General features: G+C 53.2%; 1 protein-coding gene across 1 annotated transcript in view; it reads right to left on the bottom strand.

The window, feature by feature from the left end:
- Window positions 1-21,341, bottom strand: part of LOC140904634 (C-type lectin domain family 2 member D-like) — a 47,744-nt gene that overhangs the window by 22,690 nt on the left and 3,713 nt on the right. The window contains exon 3 of the mRNA XM_073327036.1: window positions 20,418-20,519. Within this exon, the coding sequence (XP_073183137.1) occupies window positions 20,418-20,519 (102 nt within the window). The remainder of the gene's footprint in view (window positions 1-20,417; window positions 20,520-21,341) is intronic.

Below are 21,341 nucleotides of genomic sequence, written 5' to 3' on the forward strand. Positions count from 1 at the left end.
TGTGGGTCGTGTCCAGGGTGTCGCGGGAGCGAGCCAGGGCCATCAGGAGCAGCACAGCCCTGCTGAGATACACAGTCACCCTCCCTGAGTTTGACGTAAGTGGCCTCCGACCCCAGCTTGCTTTCTCCAGATGGAGGCGGGCTGGCTCCAACGGGCTGCAGAATCTGCTGCTGCCGGGCTGTGGCTTAGAAGGGTTCTTCATAGGGAGGCAGAGTCAGAGCAGGGACTGAGCTCGGCTTGAGTCAAGTTCTTCTTGTCCTGGTTCAGTGTTGTCCCTGGGCCTTTAAGGAGCCCATGCTCCACCCCTGCTTGGCATCCCAAAGCAGCTCCGGGCTCCCTTGGCAGCAGAACAAATGAAGGGTCGATCTCAAGCTCCTCTCCCCCAGCATCTCCTCCAGAGGAGCTAAGGGGAAGGAGCCCTCTGGCCCAGGGGAGCTGACAGGAAAATGCTAATGGAGTCCCCTCTCCTCTCCCTTCCATTAGATCTCAGCCGAGTTCCCTAGGATGGGGCACCATGTGGCCCAGCTGGCTCTATTTGTCAGCGATCCAGACAAGGACATCAGCCGGCAGGCCAGGGAGGGGACTTACCGGCTCTACCAACTGCTGCTCCAACAGAGGGGTAAGGAACCCAGCTGGGACACGGAACTCAATAGGGGACTGAGAAAGACCACAGGTGGATAATGGGACCCCAGACCATTTCTCTCAGACTGACCCCAGCTGGAGGACAAGTCTCTCTCTGCCTCTGTTCTTCTCCACTCCACTGTGGAGCCACCAATGGGATTGGAAGGACACAGAAACTGCAACCAGAAGGAGAAAAGTCTCTCTCTCTCTCTCTCTTCCAGGGCTGACCATACATGATGCGGAAGATCTCTGGTGCTATGACTGGCACCAGGACAGGAGGCTCTTGGGCTACAAGAATACAGCCAGAGTGGGGGAGGTAAGGGCACTGTGCCAGGGCATGACACAGCTCAGGGGGTGTGGCTGACTGGGTTCCCTGCAGTGGATGCCTCCTGGAGACAGGAAAAGAGCCCACTCCTTATTTCCAGCTCAGAGTTCCTCATCCAGCAACCAGTGGGACAGGCTGGTGCTAAAGGTCCCACATTGGAACCTCGCTAGTTGCCGTGATTTGAGTGTCTTACATGGCTGAATTGCTCCGTGGCATAAGGAAGATTCCCGGGTGGGTGAGTTAATATAGGATTATGGCTCTGGGTGTATCTCTGCTCCTTGTCCCCCTGGCTGATCCCCAAGTGTCTGAGAGGAGAGCCCTGAGTCAGTCAGTCACGATTGCTTGATCAGACCCTTGTTTAATTCCCTGCACCCTGTAGAAGCAGAGAAAGGAGGTGGGCTTTGCCCAATTCCATTGCCGGTCAGGAAGCAGAATGCCCCAACCTGGGAACTGGGTAGGGGACATAGTGAGCTCCAGAGCCAATATGGACCACATGCGCCCCCCTCATGTCTCCAGCCCTGCCAGGGAATGGCAGAGTATCTGGACCTCAGTCACTGTTCCAAAGAAGCACATTGTCACTGACACCAAGTTGCGGCGACTTGCTGCACAAATAGAAAATCAAAGACACCCCCCGGCCCCGTCTCACAACTGTGGTGAGAATATCCAATCCTTCGAACACACCGTAACACAGTGCCCCCAGCCTGGAGTCAAAGGTGAAATGGGTGATTGCCACAACATCACAGAGGAGGCCCTGGAGCGGCTCCTGGATCGACAAGGGCATGGACAGAACGCTGCTCCACAGACGCCCCGTGAGAGAGACTGTGTGAGCTTGTCCCGCCTCACACAAGCTGAATGGCTGCCACGGAAGAAATGTCTCCGAGGAGCGTCTGGGATGGGGACTGGGCCATGAGTCTCCTTGTCCTTGTCAGGCTGCAGGTTGGATTCCCTGTGAAGAAACCAAGGAGATGCAGAGGCCATTCCCAGCAACGAGAGAAATCACTAACCTGGGGTGAAGAGACCTTTGGTTTGTCAGCTCCAACCCCCTCGCCCCACACAACACACACACACACTCCTCTAGCCGCTGAGGTGCAGGAGAGCTCTCTGCTGGAAGCAACACAGGGTCCCCTGTCATCTCTGTGCCCTGCACAGCAGAGTGGGCCTGCTCACACACATTAGAGATCCATTTCCAGCCCATCCTGGCCCCTGCCAGAAATTGCCCTCCCAAAAGAGCCACTAGAGTCTTTGGTCCCTCATCATCTGCGACCTTTTAATAAAGGGGTTTCCCTGAGCCCTGGGACCCTGAAAGCCTCCTGGGGAATGAACTTCCTTGGCCACAGCAGCTCTCTTCCCCGCCCTTTGGGGCACTAGACGCCATTGTACCGCCAGGACTTGGAGGCTGGCTCTGGCCAATCTGCTCGAGTCCCGTGTCCTCTTGGTTTTAGGTCTTTGGAAAATTCTTCTCCATCGGTCAGAAAAGATCCTTCCTTCAGACAGCAGTGCTGGCTATCCACGACCCCGTGCTGCGTGTCAGCCAGGCTGGGCTGGTGCTTGTCTACTCCCTCCTGGGGGAAGCCCAGCAACTGATGGGGGTCACGGTAAGCAGCTGCAATCGACTCAGGAGCTTGGGGTGGGGGCCAGGGCCTCATTCCCATCCTATCGCCTTTCGCTGGCCTGGTGGCAAGGAGCCTAGTGGGGACTTCTGGACTTCATGGACTTCTCTTCTTAGGATGTGGTGCTCTGCTATCACTCCTGGAAAGGACAGGAGAGTCCCCTAAGAGCCCTCTGGGAACCTTTCCTGCCCCACAGAGCTGCCCCCATTTCCCCATAGCCTAGTGTCCATGTCACCTGAGCCACCATCGAGAGTTGCTCCCTTCCCCGGCAGCCTGGGAAGCCAAGGACTGACTGGTGATGGTGACCGAGCAGGAAGGGCTGAGGCACATGGGCGTGGGAAGCGGGTCTTGCTGCTAGTAGGGCTAGACCCGCTTTCGAGAGATTGGGAGGATTCAGTCAGCAGGGGCTACTGACCTGCCTCGTTCACCAGGGCTGCCATCCTGTGGCTTCAGCTTTTGTCACTAGGGTGACTTGGGGAAAGGTCTCAACCTCTCCCCATCCCACTTCACTGCTGCCAGAATCCCTCCTGCCCCCCGCCACCCTGCTAGAGCCCCCTCCCTGCCCTACCTGGGTGGGGATGGAGGTAGGGGTGGAGGAGAGGGTTCTACGAACTTGAGCGGTGTCCCCAGGTGGGTTGGAGGTGGAACAGCTGTCAGGGGCAGTGATGGGGAGGTGGCAGAAGCTCACCCGACAAGGAGGGGGGTTGGCACTGGAGGTCACTAGAGAGGACAGCAAGCCTCCATCCTGGGCGTCAGGAGGTTGAATACACCACTCAGACATGAGCAGCTGCTGGGTGGAAATGATGGTGCTGGTTCCAGGTGCCCTTAATTCTCCCTGATTCCTGGGGAGTGTCTCCCGTCTCTGACATGTTCTCGTTCCCCTGCAGCACGAGGATGTCACAGCCAAGGTCATGGGCCAGCTCCACATCATCAGGCACTTGCACCAGATGCCCGAGGCGCTGCAAGGGCTGTGGCTCGTCTGATGCTCTTAAAGGTTCCCCTTCCTGTTCAGCAAGTCCCGCTCCCTGCTGCAGGTACTGCTCTGTCTCACTGTAAATGCGGGGCTAGTGGAAGCGGAAATGGAGGCCCCTGGCACTCACAGAAATTCTCTGCCCCCTCTGTGGAGCCGGGTCCTTCCCTTGGCCCCCCAAATTCCTCCATCTGGGGCAGGAGCTCTTTCCCTCCCACCCATATCCCTCCCCTCTTTCCTTGATCTCACCCCCATCCCATTCCCCGTGCTCCCAGGCAGAGATCTTCCTGCCCCATATGGCGCAGAAAGACCTTTGTTTCAGGGCTACAGACTGTCTGCCCAACTGAAGCTCAGGAAGTTCCACATTTGCGGAGGTGAGGATGAAACAGATGCTCAGGGCTAGCTTCATCTTCTGCCCTTTATTCTTCTTTGGGCTCTCAGAGTCTGACATAAAGAGGAGCCTCCTCCCCCCGCGTCTTCTAGGCCCTGGGGTGTGTGACAGCCTCCCAGATGGCTGCAGTCAGAAGCTGAACCACCTCAGGGAGCAGTGGGGGCAGGTCCCTTTTCCGAGGAAACCGAGCAGTGGTAGTTCTCAAAGAGGCTGAGAGGGAAGACCCCACTCCCTCATGGAGGTAAGAGCCATTGACTTCTTTGGGCATCTGGGTTTCTTGGGGGAGAAATGGGATCCCTGCTGCATAGCCTGGCTGGGAGCTTCCCCCATCCCTGGGACAGAGACATCTCCATCAATGTGCCACCCTTGTTTTTTTACTAGCAAGCGACTCCCCAGAGAACTCCTCAGACCTGTTCTCCTGGGAGAGTTTCTGGGAGGAGGCTCCCATCCCTCAGTCTCCAACTCCATCATGCAGTGTCTTTCACCTAACTTCTCCGCTCTCCAGCTCCACTTCCCGCAGCAGGACAAACGGACCTTCAGCTCCTAGAGAACAGACTCTGACCTCCTTCTGATCAGCAATGGGGTTTCACCATCCCCTCAGCAAACCTGTCAGCCGGGCTGGACCGGATTTGAAGGAGGAGGGTATCTAACAGGGTGGCTTGGCCTATGGCTGCCAAGCCTGGGGCTAGGCCAAATTGATGACCAAGTGAGCCCCACCTGAGAGGAAACAAGGGAAAACAGCATCAAAAGTCCAGAAGCAGAGCGAGCTGTTCAGTCGACGGCCTTGGGCCAAAACCTGGAGTCCAGGGTAGGACTGGGTTCGCTCACCGTCCCTAAGGAAGGGGACACAGAAGACCATAGAAACCCAAGAAGGGCAGGCCGAGCTGAAATCAGGCGGAGGAAGAACTCCCCCCGAGGGTGGAAGGCCTTGTTTCTGCTCAAGACATTTTTGGACTTTGTTTGGAAGGAGCACGACCCAGGAAGGAGTGGAGTAAAGGCCAGTCACCTGGTTGCAGGGTTGAGTTCTCTGCCAAAAAACTGCAAGAGTGAGTATCAGTGGGGTTGCTAGCCCAGCTAGAAAGCGGTGACACGAGGCTCACACTTCACTCAAACACACAAGGCTGAGGTGCTTTGGGAAGCACAGTAACAAAGAAGAGATTTAAGTGAAACTAAGCAAGAGAAAAAGACAAATTTCAAACAGACAAAGAAAACACAACACACTTTGTAGTGACTTAAACTGAACGTTAACAAGTCACAATCTTTGCCTTAGCTGTTTCCAGACTAACATCTCAGCTTTCCTAACAGACCTTCTTTGATGTCCCTGTAGGGCACAAAACTTCTCTGTCGAATCCGCGGATTTGATTGCTTCGTCTTCTGGTTTCAGACCCTCTGTTCTCCTTCTGGGCTTCCTGGACCCTGATTGTAACATCTCTCTGGCCCAGCCTCTTACACAGATGTGTGCTGCAACCAGCCCAGCGCAGGGAGCAGTGGGGACAGATGATCTCATCCTGTCAGACCAAGAAACAGGGGTCCCAGTGAGGCTTAGATGGAAGATCCCAGGCATCTCCTGGAGGTAAGAACCGTCCACTCTTCTGGGCACTTGGGGTTGTTGCAACAAAGAGGGGGCTCCTGTTCCATAGCCTATTTGTCATCGTGACTGTGTTTTTTTATTCTCAGAGGATGAGTCCGGGACCCTGGAGACTGTTTCGTGCAGGAGGTTTGAGCGGGGAGAGATCACTCACTGTCATGACCCATGGGTCATTAACCCAGGTCTGCAGGGTTCCTGGGAGCAGCCACCCTCCAGCAAGCCACCTGGAAGCCTACAAGAAACTGCTTACCTAGGACTGATGAAGTCCAGACCCAGTTTGAGGCTCTGTTGGCAGAGTCCCAGAGCAGCTAATCGGCCCCCAGGACCTCCTTAAACCAGCAGCAGGAACAAGAAGCTGTCTGAACACCCGAGCTCCCACCCGCCCCCTCTGGACCGTGTGTTGGCTGTTCCTGCTCCCACTCCCCAGGCTTGATTTCCTGGCATCCGGATTCGGGGTGACTCATCTGATTTGAGGTGCTGAACACAATTTGGTCTTTTGCTTCTGCTCTTCCAGTGTCCTGACCCAGCTGACTCTCGACTCCTGTCTCATGAGTGTGGACTCTGCCTCTGAACACTAGATCTGGCTGCCCATGACTCGGCCGTGACACTGACTTTTCTACAATTCCTCCAGGGCCCTTTTCTGCTCTCCAGCTCTGCTCTCCCAGCAAGACACACCGATCCCTGGCTCCCAGAGTCCTGCTTGCCTGCTAGTCAAGAGCTCAGGGGGAGAGCTTGTCTTACCCCCTCCCCCACCACAGCTGCTTTTCCTCTGGGACTCTCCCTAGTGCAGAGGAGAATCAGTCCTGGCAGCAATTCAGGAAGTCACGGAAGGGATGTCTGCTCTGCTCCCTCTGCAATGCCACTGCCTGAGACCATTACGAGTGGGTGCCCAGTGACTGCGCGGGCAGCTCCTTGAGAGACTCCTGGGGCAGGGTAGTCGTGTTTCCCGGTGACCGCGGGAAGCCATGCAAAGAGTGCGGCATTGAGGAGATTCTCCTGCTGTCCCAAAGGGTTTCTGTTCTCCTGCACGATCAGACCGTGGGGCCGGGTGGCAGAATGGGGAAGAGCTGGTTGGTGATGGGTCGGAGGAATCACCATAGAGGTGGCAGCAGCTGCAGATCCTGGAGTTGCCTGTGGTCGGGTTACCGTGCGTCCGGATTTTCCCGGACATGTCCGGGTTTTGGGGTTTTAAATCGCCCTCCGGGAGGAATTTGTAAAACTCTCCAGAGGGCCGGGATTTCGCTCCCAATGAAGCACTCTGGGGGCAGAGGTTGGGGAGCTGTGTGCTCTGCAGGGGAGCGCGGCACTGTGTCTGGCTCCGCACCCGAGACACACTGCTCTGAGCAGCAGGGTACGGGGGCCGGGGGGCTGGAGAAGGGGCATGGGGTCCCAAGGGACAGTCAGGGGACAGGGAGCAGGAGGTGTTGGATGGGTCAGGGGTTCTGTGGGGAGCCTGTCAGGGGGTGGGCATATGGAGAGGGGTCGGGGGAGACATGGGACAGGGAGCAGGGGGGGTTAGATGGGTCGGGGGTTCTGCGGGGGCAGTCAGGGGACAGGGAGTGGTTGGATAGGTGTGGGAGACCTGGGGGTCTGTCAGGGGGTGGGGGTGCGGATAGGGGGCGGGGCAGTCAGGGGACAGGTACGGGGGGAAGTTCTAGGGGGGCAGTTAGGGTGGGGGGGTCTAAGGAGGAGACAGGAAGAAGGAAGGCTTAGACAGAGGGCGGGGTCCGGGGGGGTGGCGATCAGGGGACAAGGAGCAGCAGAGGTTGGAGGGGTTAGCAGTTCTGTGGGGGGCAGTCAGGGGGCAGGAAGTGGGAAAGAGTAGATAGGGGTTAGGGCTATAACTCCCCCCTCCCCCCCCGGAGTGTCCTCTTTTTTGAAAATTCAAATATGGTAACCCTACCCTATGGGCCAAGCCTCCACTCCTGAGAGTTCAGGGAGTCTTTGGCTTTCGCGGCTGGGCCTGCCTGCCGAGACAGAGGACTCAGTGTTTCCATCAGGTTGCTCAGCTGCAAATGCAGCCACCCAAAGATGTGAAGAATGGAAGCGAAAGAGCAAAGCTGGATCCTCCGCTGAGCTCCTGCCATCAAGTGAGCATAGCCTGGGAGAGACGAGGGAAAGCTCCAAGGTGGCTGGTGGCTGCAGGAATCCAGGGGAGGAGAAATAAATAGTTCATGATGAATCCTATGGGCTTTGTCTTGTGTGGTGAAGGGTTTAAAATGGGTCTAGTTACTATCACATTCAACTTTACAATGGCTGTGTCTGATTGAAGGGCAGGTCTGGAAAGGTGAGAGGTCACTCGAGGAGCTTCAAGTCTCCGATTCTGTCCCTATTGCCTGCTTTGACCAGCTGATCTCACCCCAACACATCCCTCAGGTGGTCGCAGTGGTGAGCTCTTTCCCCCTTTTTCTGGATTAGCCGCCAGCATGGGGACAGGATCCATGTGGCCAAGGAAATGGAGAGGCGTGGGGGTCACTTGGAGAGGCATGCAGAGAACTTGCAGAGTTGCCTGTTAATGCAGCTCCTACAGGGGAGCACGGTAGGGTACTGTGCACTCAGGGGCACCATTTCAAATTTTGGTGGTGACGGGGAGAATAATTTCACCATGATTCAAAGGGCTACTTAGGCACCTGAAAACTCTATTGTTTTGGCAGATAACCTAGCAATGAGCTGACAGGAACACTTGCCAGACTGCTTTCCGGGGAAGACAGCTATAAGAATGGATCCAGGGAATGGTTCTGTATCTCTGAGCTGTTTGGACACTTTCAGGGAACATTTCCGATGCAAGACAGAGATCCCCAAAGTTATCCTGGGAAACCCTGAGAGACTTATGGAAAACTAGCAGATACCACATCTCTGCTGTCACTTTGCACTGACAAACTTGGACTGTCCGAACCTGTTCATGTATTTTACCTGCTTTCACCTCTCAATAACTTTCACATATAAAAGAAAGAAAATTAAATATATGACGTAGTTACCGATATAGGGCCGTAGCGTAAACTCGACCTCAGAGTTGTCCCATTGAAATGGAATTATTCACAGCAGTCATTAAAGTTAAACATGCACGTAATGGTTTCCAGGGCTGAGATTAAGGCCACAGTTTATGAGAGGGGCAGACGCAAGAAGAGAAGAGCGGTGCAAAAGCTGAAATACCACTTGGAACTTGGCCCAAACAATGCAGCATGACAAATAAACTCATCTTGTTATACAGTAATAGAGCTGGTTCAAAATGGTTTTTCACTGACAATGCAACCTTTTAACTAGAAATGCCACTTGGGATTACATTGATCATTTGAAAAAAGTTCCCGTTTAAAAAAAAACATTTTGGATTTCTCTGCCCACTTGAGAGAGAATTTGGCATTTTTCCCACCAAAACTAATCAGAATTTGATCATTAAAAACATTTGCAAATAAGTTTCAAGAATATGGGGGGAAGTGGTTTCTTCTTCAATTTTCATGACCCTCTCCACCCCCGCTATTTTTGACCAGTTCTAATTATCAATAAATGTCTGTCTGTCCATGAATGATAACTATGTCTGCTACTGAAACATTTATAAACAATGGCTCTCCTCAGGAGCACTGAGGTCACATTACACAGAGAAACACCCAGGCCTGAATTAAATTAATCTTTAATTCCTGCAGACTCCCGGTCATCCTGGAGGATTGGCAATGCTACTCCAGTTTCCTGGGCCACACCCGTGTCCCCACCTAATGGATCCCTTCCTCTGGGTTCCTGGGTCAAGCATCTGTCCTCCATGAGCAGATCTCCTTCCCCATTCTCCAGGGCTGGGTCTCGATTCCTGTTTCTGGTTCCCTGGGCCTGGGCCCCATCCTTGTCACGCACTGCGGGGAGCTCAGATTCTTGTGAATCCTGCGGACTTCCAGGCTGCTGGGAGGGATGAGTCAGCAGCTTCCTGAAGACGAGTCACGAGTAGGCAAACACTTTCCCTCTACCTTTCCAAAACCCACATTCGTATAGTGAGACTAGCACCCCCACCACTGCCACCACTCCACGCACCATGAGACGATTCCAGGACGCTGGCTCTGAAACTAAAGAGAGAGAAAGGCCCCATGACTAAGGGAGTCCGTTAAATCATCCCACTGCTGCCATGAGGATCCCAGAAGATGAAGACGTTCCTGGGATACAGTAAGAGCTGAGTTGGGTCGTGTGCACATGGTCACCACTCAGAGCAGCGGGAATGAGATCTCCAGGCTCATTATCCCCATCGGCTAACCTGACGGAGGGAGAAAGGTGAGCCCGGCAAAGCAGCCCCTGTTCCAGAGTCTGGGAACTGTGATTTTTAAGATGCTCCAGGATGGGGTCCCTCACGTCTTAAGGTTAGAGGGGATGGTTATGATCATCTACTCCAGCGTCTCCTGAAGCGTGGGGAAGGGCTAGCCATGGTGGGAAGAGTGGGGTTTGAAGACGAGTACATGAAAATGAGGGGGTATGGTCGCTAACAGATTGCTGATGGGTGAGGGGTACGATTGGTTTCTTTGTCTTGAGGAGGGGGTTCAGCTTTTAAACGTTTTGGGAAGAATAATTTAGTCTGAGCCCTGGCCTAACCCAGGCCAGAGAACGTCGCCTACTGATTCTTGCACCCAGTCCAGTGATTTATGGCACTGACTTGGCATTGAGAGGGATTTTACCATAGGCTGAAATCCAGCTGCAGAAGGGAAAGGGCATTAGAAGCTGAAAGACCCCAGAAGTGGCTCTGGTTTTCTACTCAAAATAACTACCCAGGGCTGACTTTCCCCGGCCCAGTGCCTTGCAGTCATGCACCCAGCGCCTAGTGAGTTCGGTGTGCAGGCAGGCTCCCAAATCCAGACAGCGGCACTTCACATCCGCTTTGCCCTGCCGTCCTGCAAACACGTACGCACCTGAGCCCTCCCCCTGTGATCCAAGGCTACTCCTGTGATGGAGTTAAACACGTGGCTAAAGCGTTTGCAGAGGTTCCAAAGAGCTGAGGCTCCATGTAAAAGGAACATTGCTCCAGTTATTCCTATCTTGGGTTGATGAGATGCTGCTGCCTGCCCCCTCCCTTCACAGCTGAGTCTCCCACCCAGTGGAATTCTCCAAGGAACTTCCCACTCCGAGAGACAGAGGTGCCTGAAGTGGCCATTAGCCTCTTAAGTCCCTTTGTGAATCCAGCCCTAACTGTTCATCGGGACAAATCCTCAGCTCCCTGCAGCTGTCCTGTTACCCAGGTTGCACGGTGCAGGTTTCCTCTCACCCATGAGACTTTGTTTTTAAAGGAAAGCTGGGATGCAGGAGATCAAGGTGGCGCTTCCAATGAACAAGTACCAGGTCACCGACCCCATGGGATTCAGCCTCGTATGGTCCTTGCTCCAGACCCCCTAACTCTGTGGTTCTCAAGCAGGGGTACATGTATCCCTGGGGTAATCAGAAGTCTTCTGAGGAGTAGGTCAACTCATCTAGATATTGGCCTCGTTTTACAGGAAAGTTAGAGATGAAGGACAACACCAGAGCCAAGCCTCGCATTAGGGTGAGGGGGAGGAAACACTCACCCATGGGCCTTTCCTTGTTACAGGGACCCACAGTGACACGGACTCTCTCTCACTCTACAGCTTCTCAGGCTCTGCTGCTGGGAACAGCTGCGGGTGGATAAAAGGCAGCCAGGTTCTGTCTGAGACGTGTGCCGCGGATCTCAAATGGATCTGCCAGAAAGAAGCGGCCCTGATATAAACAGTGCAACTGAAGATCCACATTTGTGTAGCTGTAATGTGAAGTACTCCCTGTTTAGTCTCCTGGGTAGGGCCCTACCAAATTCACCCATCCAGTTTAGTAAATTTCATGGTCATGAGATTTTTTAAAGTCTTTTAAATTTCACAGTTTTAGCTATTTCAATCTGAAATGTCACCCCCTGTTGTAACTGTGTGGATCCCATCCCAGAAGAGGGTCAAGGGGGGGGGGCGGGTTTCAAGGCTATTGGGGGAAGGGTGTCACGGTATTGCTCCCCTTACATCGGCACTGCTCCTGGCAGTGGTGCGACCTTCAGAGCTGGGCTCCCGGCCGGCAGCCACGGAGCTTTCTGCTGCTGGGGAAGGTTCCTGGCGGTGGCTCTGATCTGACCCTGGGAGCAGCCCATGGAGGGGACGAGGTCCTGTTCCTCCCCAGCCCAGCCCGAACTTGCATCTAGAGCCTGGCACACAGTAGGAGCCCCTGCCCGGGACCCTGCCAAACCTGCCCCTCCCCCGTTCCAGGGTCCAGCACTGAGGTTAAAAGGGCCTGGAGCTGGCGGGGGGCGGGGTTCCCTCGTGACCACCGCGCTCGGGGCAGTTGCCCACGTCACCCACCCATAAGGTTGGCCCTCCCCCCCCCCCAGCAGCTGCTGCTCTTTGGCCGCCCAGCTCTGAAGGCAGCGTAGACATAAGGGGGGCAGTACTGGGACATATTTCCCGCCCCCCCGCGAGACAGATTTCACAGGGGAGACCAGATTTCACAGGCTGTGATGCATTTTTCATGGTCATGAATTTGGTAAAGCCCTACTCACGGGGCGGGACTGGGGCTTTAGGCAGAGCAGAACTCTGGGTGGTGCCGGGACTCAGGTGCCCCGCGCAGTCACAGTTCCTCTCCTCGGTCCTCCTCACTGGGCTGGGGCCTTGGGGTGTCATTTTTAACTGCCCCAAACCTGCAGTAAGTTAATACCCTGCAATGCTTCCCAGGGTACCCAGGGCTGGGAGGCACCTCGCTACCACCTGTCCTTTGCCTGAGGGAGCCTTGTCTGTGCCTGCCAGGGGTCAGCTCCCCCACTCCACTGGCCACACGCACTCGCTGCTGGGCCTGCTGTCACTGCAGGGTAGCAATAGGCCCACTCTGCCCTCAAGCCCTCTGAGCATCTGTCTGGAGTGTCCAGTCCCTGGTCCCCTGGGCACTGGCAGGATTCACAGATTCACTATTTCCAAAGGAACAGTAACATCCTCGGCCCCAGCTTACCAGGTCCAGCTCAGATCACTGCTCCACTTAACACACAGCGCTGCCATAGGCTCACAGCGAAATCACCCCTCAGTTCAACAAAGCCAAGAGTCAAGTGGAAGTGTTGGAAACAAATGGTTACATATAACAAAGTCATAACATGTGTTCTAGAGCCTAGACCGAACTAACAAGGTATTCTCCTGTCTAACCAAGTACAGCTCACCCGAAATCCTTGCAGCACTTCACAGCCAGGCAGGCTCGGACCCTTCTTTCTTGAGACATGCGTACGGTCAGTTTGTCTCCGAGGGGACGGATCCAGTAGGTCTCTGCACACCGAGAGAGATCAGACCGATCCTTTGTCTTTATGCTTCAACACCACAGATGGACACACACACAGCCCCCTACTGTTAGTTTCTTCCTGTAGATTTCCCTTTTTTGTGGATTTTGCACTCTAATTTTACACCTGGCTCAGTGGCAAAGAGACATCCTACGGCAGGCACAGAATACACAGATGGCCAGTCAGGGAGGTAACCTCAGTTGCCTCCTGTCTGAAAGGAGCATCTGGGGTACATCACCTCCCGTGACCTGCCTTAACTCCAAGACCTTAAAGGCATCATTGTCCGTCTCGAGACACAGCTCCTTACATAGTATCCGCACAGAGGTCTTGCTCCGATTATGGTGACCATTGGGCTACTGGCCCTTGATACAGACCTCACATGCCCCCTTTGGTGAACTATTCTGTAGACCACTGGTTCTCAATCAGGGGTACATGTACTCCTGGCCGTATGCAGAGGTCTTCCCGGGGAGACATCAACTCATCCAGATATTTACCTAGGTTTACAACAGGCTACAGAAAAAGCACGAGCGAAGTCAGTACAAACTAAAATTTCAGATAGTGACTTTCAGATAGTGAATTTCAGATAGTGATACACTGCTCTATCCCCTATACACTGAAATGGAAGTACAAGATTTATATTTCCATTGATTTATTTTATTATAAGGTAACAATGAGAACGTCAATCATTTTTCAGTAATAGTGGCTGTGACGCTTCTGTATTTTTTGTGTCTGATTTTGTAAGCGAGTAGTTTTTAAGTGAGGTGAAACTGGAGTTTCGCTTTTTAAGTGAGGTGGCAAATCAGACTCCTGAAAGAGGTGCAGTCATCTGGAAAGGTTTAAAACGACTGATGTAAAGATCAAACCCAGGGGATTCCTATAAAACCTTCTGTGCTGCCTGCCACTTGGCACCAAGGGGTCCCTGGGTCACATGCATCTTTCCCCCAAACTCCATCTCTGGGCAGGCTCAGCTCCTCTCTCCTGCAAGGAGGGAACTGGAGCCAAGGCCGTGCAATAGCGCTGTCTGCAGTGTCTTGAGAGAGTGCGTGCCAACCTCAGGGCAGACTGCTGGGAACCAGGGCACAAATCCAAACTGGCTGAGAATTCTAGACCTAGATTTCACCAACCAAACATGCAGGGTAACCTCCCCCGGCATCCTAACAGCCTAGCCATGCAGTCCCCTTGGGTTCTCCGATCTGTCTCGCAACCCAGGTGAGCCTGCCTTTGAGAGGCAGATGGTCTCTTACACTCAGAATCACAACAGTATTCAGGTTACTCCCAGTCCCACAGGCCCAGGCACCCCAGGTGAACTGCACCTTAGACATCACACCAAAGACCACGCGTGTAGCCAGTCTTATTATAGGACAATTTATTAAAAAGGAAATAAGATTTATTTACAAGGCTAAAGCGGGTGAACATACATACACAATGAAGCTACAAAGTTTCAAAAGGTAACAGAAGCATCTATAGCAGACATGGGGACTTTGGCATGACCTGCCACCTGGTCTGTCTGTGTCACACCTACCCCCTCCCTGCCCTTTTCAAACCCACTGGGCTCCAGGAAGGGAGAGAACAGACATTTCTCCTCTTGCTCCTACGTTCCAGGCCCTAGGTGTCCCACGAGGAGTGTAACAGGGGGTCTACTCCCTTGGCAGGTACAGCGCTCTTAAAACTAAAAATGGAAAATTAAAACCAGTTTAAAACATTCATGCTTTTATCCAAAGCAATATCTGGCAACAGCAAATAAAAGGAACTGGTGGTGTAAACCTGCAAACTTCAAAATCAACTGGATTTTAAAAAGACCCCAAAAACTGACCCATAAAAAAAACTTTGTTAAAAAGTTCCTGGGCGGGGGGGGGCAGTGGCGCGGGAACGTAGAACATCCCCCCGTAGCTCTATGCCAGACCACCGAATGGGAATGATGAATATTTTTCAAAGATTCCATACATAATTTTCTAGAGTAAAAAGCTTCTGTGCGGGAATGTCAGGGCAGCGAAAGCTGAGGCTGGTGCCTTGGCTCAGTTAGGCAGAGCTCCTGGTCCAGCTGAGGTAGGTTAGAAAGGCTGGATTTGAGCCGTTCCACTGGCGGAAAAAGAGACGGCACGGGTGGGGGGACAAGATGTGCAAATAGCATCTCTGGTTTTCACCTGAGTCCACAGTGCTCTGCCCAGTGATGAGCAGAGCATTCCCCGATATTCTGGAATTGCTCAGATGTGATCTTGTAAAGAGATCAGTCCGGCTTTTCCGGGACTAATTCCACAGTGCTCTCCTTACAAGCCCCCTACCACGGCAGCCTCCTGTGCCTCTGTAAATGCATCGGGTTTGGTGCAGATCCAGGGTCTCTCACTGGTGCATCGCCAGCTGCTGACCCCATTCACATTGTTCAGATACGCGCAGTCTCCTCCTCCTCTGATCGGAAACCTGCAAGACAGAAGCCAGGGAGCTGGTGTCAGGTAGGAGTTGGACATTTCCCATCAGTCACAGGCAGGGAGAGACGCTCTCGCACAGTGCAGGGAGCTGCTGCACTCACAGCCCCTCACGATTCCCCTTCCTGCACCTGCCACAGGCCCCAGCTAGAAAGGGGGCAGTGGGGCAGCAAGGCCAGGAAAGGTTCGAAGATCAACTGACCTCCATGGAGCATTTATGCCGGGTGGGTATTAACCCAGTTCCTACTCTCCCCCCCACACACACCCAGCTGGGTCTGGATGGGCTCCTGCAGGCCTAACCCACCCAAACTGCCCTGGGCGCAGGTTCCAGGTGACTCTCAGCGTGGCGAGGAGCAGCAGTAACGCTGCACAGAAGAGCTGGGTCCACGGCTCCCTGGACAGTTTACATCAGCTCTCAGGCCAGAGGCCTGTCAGGACAGGCTGTATTGCAGGGGGTGGCTGGGGTGAAATGCCAGCAGCACAAACCCAGTGGCCATGGTGTGACCCCAGCCACTCACACAGAGCTTCCCGTTAGAGCTGGAGGCCAGCGCTTCCCACCTGGGAACAGGGTGGGATCCAGGTCCACAGGCAAATCCTTCCCCATGGTCCCATCCTGGCTACTCACAGTAGACATGTGCTCGGCTAGGAGAAGGCCCAGCACTACTCTTTGGGCAGGCCGAGATCTCCCTGCCCTCAGGCCACCAGCCTCTGGCTCGGGGTGAGATCTGTCCCAGAGAAGGGAGAACCCAGCTCACAGCCACCTGAGCAGATGGCTGTGGGTGGCTCCCCCACCGGCATCACCCCAGACGAGCTCTGAGGAGATGGCAATGATGCACCCAGAGCCTTCTGCTGGGGTGGGCGCCCACAAGGTGGCAGATTTCAGGGTTAACACCGCACTGAGATGCCTGTTTACCTAGTTCCGGTAAATTGGCGTCACATTAGCTATCCTCCAGTCATCGGGTACAGAAGCGGATTTAAATGGTAGGTTACAGACTACAGTGAGTAGTCCTGCAATTTCACATTTGAGTTCCTGGTCCTGGTGACTTGTTACTGTTTAGTTCCTCAATTTGTTCCAAAACCTCCTCTAATGACACCTCCATCTGGGACAGTTCCTCAGATTTGTCAACTAAAAAGGACGGCTCAGCTTTGGGAATCTCCCTCACATGCTCAGCCGTGAAGACTGCTGCAAAGAATTCATTTAGTTTCTCTGCAACGGCATGGTGCCAGCTGCGGTGTGGACAGACCCCAAGCAGGCCGGCTAACAGATGGGCTCATGAGGCAATCACAAAGACAGACTGCTGCCGACACCAGGGCATCCTTGCTGGAATATGTGAAAATATCTGACTGGGATCAAATAGGTCATCAACTGACTTGTTTTCTAAGCCTCCTCTGGGCACATTTTCCAGCTTCCCATCAACCGCAAAGGGCTCTTTTAAAAATGCCATTCAGCTGTAAGTACCTAAGACTGGCCACATGGGTCAGACCAATGGCCCATCTAGCCCAGTGTCCTGTCCTCCGATACTGGCCAGCGGTAGGTGCTTCCGAGGGAATGAACAGAACAGGGTCAGTATCGAGTGATCCATCCCATTCACACCTAGCTTCTGGCAGTCAGATGTTTATGGACACTCAGAACATGGGGTTGCATCCCTGACCATCCTGGCTGATAGGAATTGGTCGAGCTATCCTCTGTGAACTTATCTACTTCTTGTTTGAACAGAGTTATACTATTGGCCTTCACAACATCCCCTGGCAAGAAGCTCCACAGGTTGACTGTGTGTTGTGTGAAGAAATACTTCCTAATAACATCAGCCACACTGTCAGAGGCTAGTTCACCTGTACATCCACCAATGTGATATATGCCATCATGTGCCAGCAATGCCCCTCTGCCATGTGCATTGGTCAAACTGGACAGTCTCTACGTAAAAGAATAAATGGACACAAATCAGATGTCAAGAATTATAACATTCATAAACCAGTCGGAGAACACTTCAATCTCTCTGGTCACACAATCACAGACATGAAGGTCGCTATCTTACAACAAAAAAACTTCAAATCCAGACTCCAGCGAGAAACTGCTGAATTGGAATTCATTTGCAAATTGGATACTATTAATTTAGGCTTAAATAGAGACTGGGAGTGGCTAAGTCATTATGCAAGGTAGCCTATTTCCCCTTGTTTTTTTCTTTCCCTCCCCACCCCCCCCGACGTTCTGGTTAAACTTGGATTTATGCTGGAAATGACCCACCTTGATTATCATGCACATTGTGAGGAGAGTGGTCACTTTGGATGGGCTATTACCAGCAAGCGAGTGAGTTTGTGTGTGGAGGGGTGGAGGGTGAGAAAACCTGGATTTGTGCTGGAAATGGCCCAACTTGATGATCACTTTAGATAAGCTATTTCCAGCAGGAGAGTGGAGTGGGAGGAGGTATTGTTTCATGGTCTCTGTGTGTATATAATGTCTTCTGCAGTTTCCACAGTATGCATCCGATGAAGTGAGCTGTAGCTCACGAAAGCTCATGCTCAAATAAATTGGTTAGTCTCTAAGGTGCCACAAGTACTCTTTCTTTTTCCTTTTGTTTGTGTCAGACCTGCTGCCTATTCATTTAATTGTGACAGGTTTCAGAGTAGCAGCCGTGTTAGTCTGTATTCGCAAGGAGAAAAGGAGGACTTGTGGCACCTTAGAGACTAACCAATTTAGTTGAGCATAAGCTTTCGTGAGCTACAGCTCACTTCATCGGATGCATTCAGTGGAAAATAACAGTGAGTAAATTTATATATACACAGAACATGAAAAAATGGGTGTTTAAAACTATTTCTCCCCCCCTCCCCCACCACCACTGTTCCTCAGATGCTCTTGTAAACTCCTGGAAATGTGCTGGAAATGGCCCACCTTGATTATCACTTCAAAAGGTTTTCTCTCTCTCCCCCCACCCCACTCCCCTGCTGGTAATAGCTCATCTTAAGTGATCACTCTCCTTACAGTATGCGTGTTAAACACTCATTTTTTCATGTTCTGTGTGTATATAAATTTACTCACTGTTATTTTCCACTGAATGTATCCGATGAAGTGAGCTGTTAAACGTTAAATTTAATTACATTATGGTCACTATTACCGAGCAGTTCAGCTACATTCCCCACTTGGACCGGACCCTGTGCTCCGCTTAGGCCTAAATCAAGAATTGCCCCTTCCCTTGTGGGTGCCAGGATTAGCTGCTCCAACAAGCCGTCATTGATGGTGTCTAAAAATCACTTCTCTGCATCCCATCCAGAGGGGACATGTTCCCAGACAATATGGGGATAGTTGAAAACCCCCATTATTATTGGGTTTTCTGCTTTTGTAGCCTCTCTAATCTCCGTAAATTTCACAGTCCCCATCCTGGTCAGTAGTATATTCCTGCTGCTCGATTCCTATTCTTCAAGTGTGGAATTTCTATTCTGAGAGATGCTAGGATACAGTTGCATTTGTTTAAGATTTTTACTCTAATTTACTCTATACTTTCCTGGACATGTAGTGCCACTCCCCCGCCAGCGTGACCTACTCTGCCGTTCTTTCAGCGCTGATGGTCCAGGGTCAAACCCTGCTATCGGATCAACTGGGGTTTGGTTATTTGATCACACCCAGATCCCACTGAAATCCCTCTTCGGATGTCGTCTGGGCCATCTCTACTGTACCCCACTTCTCATGGCAGCCCCAGGCACTCAGCGTTTGTGACTATCAGGCATCTTTAATGCAGATGGCCCCACTAAAGCCAGACAGATCTGAAAGCTTTGGCCAGTCTCCCAGCAGACAACACTTGCTTCCACCCAGCACTAATACACAGAGTACATAGCACTGACTGGTGCGTCGGCCTGAACTCGCTATCTCAGACCCCAGGGACCCAAAGCCCAGGGAATTCACAGAGGACTTACAGGTTGTTGAATTTGGTGCCATTGGCCCATTTCCAGAGCTGCCCAGGGTCCCTCCGGAGGCCAATCCAGTGGTCAAATCTGCCTTTATAGCGCAGCAGGAAAGCCTAAAAACAGCAGAGGGAGAGGTGGGGTCAGAGCACAGGTTCAGCTGACGGAAGCTGAGGTCTCCACACTGAGAATGAGACAGCGACACGTGGTGTGAGCGAGACCCGCCACCCGCCAATGAGGAGAACAGGGGGAGATCAGCCCCTGCACCCCAGGCTTCTGAGACACCTCGAACCAGGGTGGGTACTGAAAGGCCGTGAGGGAGCCAGGAGGACGCTGGGAATCCAGCCCCAGAGGGGGGTTATCTGACTCTGCTCTCACTCTCTTGGGTTCACATTCAACAGGGATGCAGCTGACAAACCGCTCATGCCATGAAGCCCAGGACAGAGAGCTGGGCCCAAGCTCCGTGTTACAACACGGGGTGGGCAGAGAGCTGCAGAGGGAGGGGACAGTTACCAGGGGGCCAGCAGGGGGGCAATAATTAATGGGTAGGAGATTAACTGCAACATGATTTGCCAGCTCTAGTACCCCAAGGAGTTCTGCTAGCCTGGACTGCTGCCCCATCCCCCTGCTCTGCGCTTTGCTTCCCTGGAGAGGCAGGTTGAGATGAGTACGGGAACAAACTCCCTTCCCTTCAGGAGACCGAATGCCCGCTGCCCGGCCTGTCCAGCGCAGCCAGCCAGCTTCACGGTCACCATAAGCAGCTGCCATCTGCGCTCGCACACGCTGTCTGTGCAGGCGCGGACGTCAATAGCGCGACGAGACCCTGCCCTGCCGAGGTCACCAATGGGTGGGTTTCACACTGCGTTTAGGGAGGTGTCCGTACTGCGTTCCACGGCTCCTTTCAGTGACACGCCAGCACCTGCCCAGCACTGGGCACAACCCGGGGATGCAGGAAGGCCAGGCTGGCACCTCAGGGCGACACGCTGCAGGCAGAGGGCCCAGCTCATTGCTGCCCTGCACTGTCAATCACCCCCACTCTGCACGGGTATCAGTGCCCGTGCCTGGGGCCCAGCAACAGTGATTTGGACCCAGAGTGCTCAGAGATGGGCCGGGGGGAGCTAATGTCAGTCCCGACACAGAGTGCCCAGGTGCAGGGGTCTGGGAGGGAGAAGGAGGGGGGTCTTGGAGGAACACCCCCCAGGAATCCTCTGTCCCAGGGGCAGAAGCCAAACAGGCCAGGAGGAGAGACTGACTGTGGTGGCTCCAGGGGGAATGGGATGTGCAGAGAGGGGGAAGGGAAGGGAACGGTGAGAACTCACCTGCCAGGAGAATGATGAGAACTAAGAACATGCTTGCGAGGGCGACTGGGAGCACAACTGTACGTTTCTTGTAGTTACATTTCCTGCAGTTACGACGAGGGTCTGAAACAGAAAGACCCGTCAGGCAGGGCCGCGAGGACATGTCTCCCCTCCCCAGCTTCAGGGCTGGAGCTGCCTTAGAACAGTGGTTCTCACCCACCGGTTCGTGTACCCCTGGGGGTAAGCAGAGGTCTTCCACGGGGCACATCAACTCATCAAGAGATTTGCCTCGTGTTACGACAGGCTACATAAAAATCACTAAGTCAGTACAAGCTAAAATTTCCTGCAGACAATGACTCGTTTATACTGCTCGATAGACTATACACGGAAAGGTACAGCGTTGATAGTCCAATTGATCGATTTCATAATTAAATACGCAACAATCAGAGAGAGTCAGCAATTTTTCAGGAATAGTGGCTGTGACACGTGTGTATTTTTATGTCCGATTTTGGAAGCAAGTTGTTTTTAAGTGAGATGAAACTTAGGAGAGTGCAAGACAAATCAGCCTCCTGACAGGGCGACAGTCCTCTGGAAAGGCTGAGAACCACTGTACTCGAACATGCACCGTTCTGTCGATTGCTCCTTCCGTCAGACGCTCTGGGAGAAGAGCCCGGAGGGTCAGGCCGGCTGGGCCTGGCAGAACAGGCCCTCCTTCCTCTCAGCCCAGTGCCCTCCCCTGGGCACTCCCAGCCAGGCTGCCAGGAGGCCTGGTGAGCTCAGGGGCACAGAGATAAGGACCCGCATGTCCTGGTGGCAGTTGCTCAAACTGCCCCCCCGCACCATCCCCACCCCCATTCTGCCCCCTGCCAAGTGCTGGCTGGGCCCACACTGCCGAGTGCCCCTGTCCCCGCACACTGGGGTCTCACACTGGCCATACACAGCAGA

This window comes from Lepidochelys kempii, unplaced genomic scaffold (assembly GCF_965140265.1).
Source record: "Lepidochelys kempii isolate rLepKem1 unplaced genomic scaffold, rLepKem1.hap2 scaffold_54, whole genome shotgun sequence".
NCBI classification, from domain to species: Eukaryota; Metazoa; Chordata; order Testudines; family Cheloniidae; genus Lepidochelys; species Lepidochelys kempii.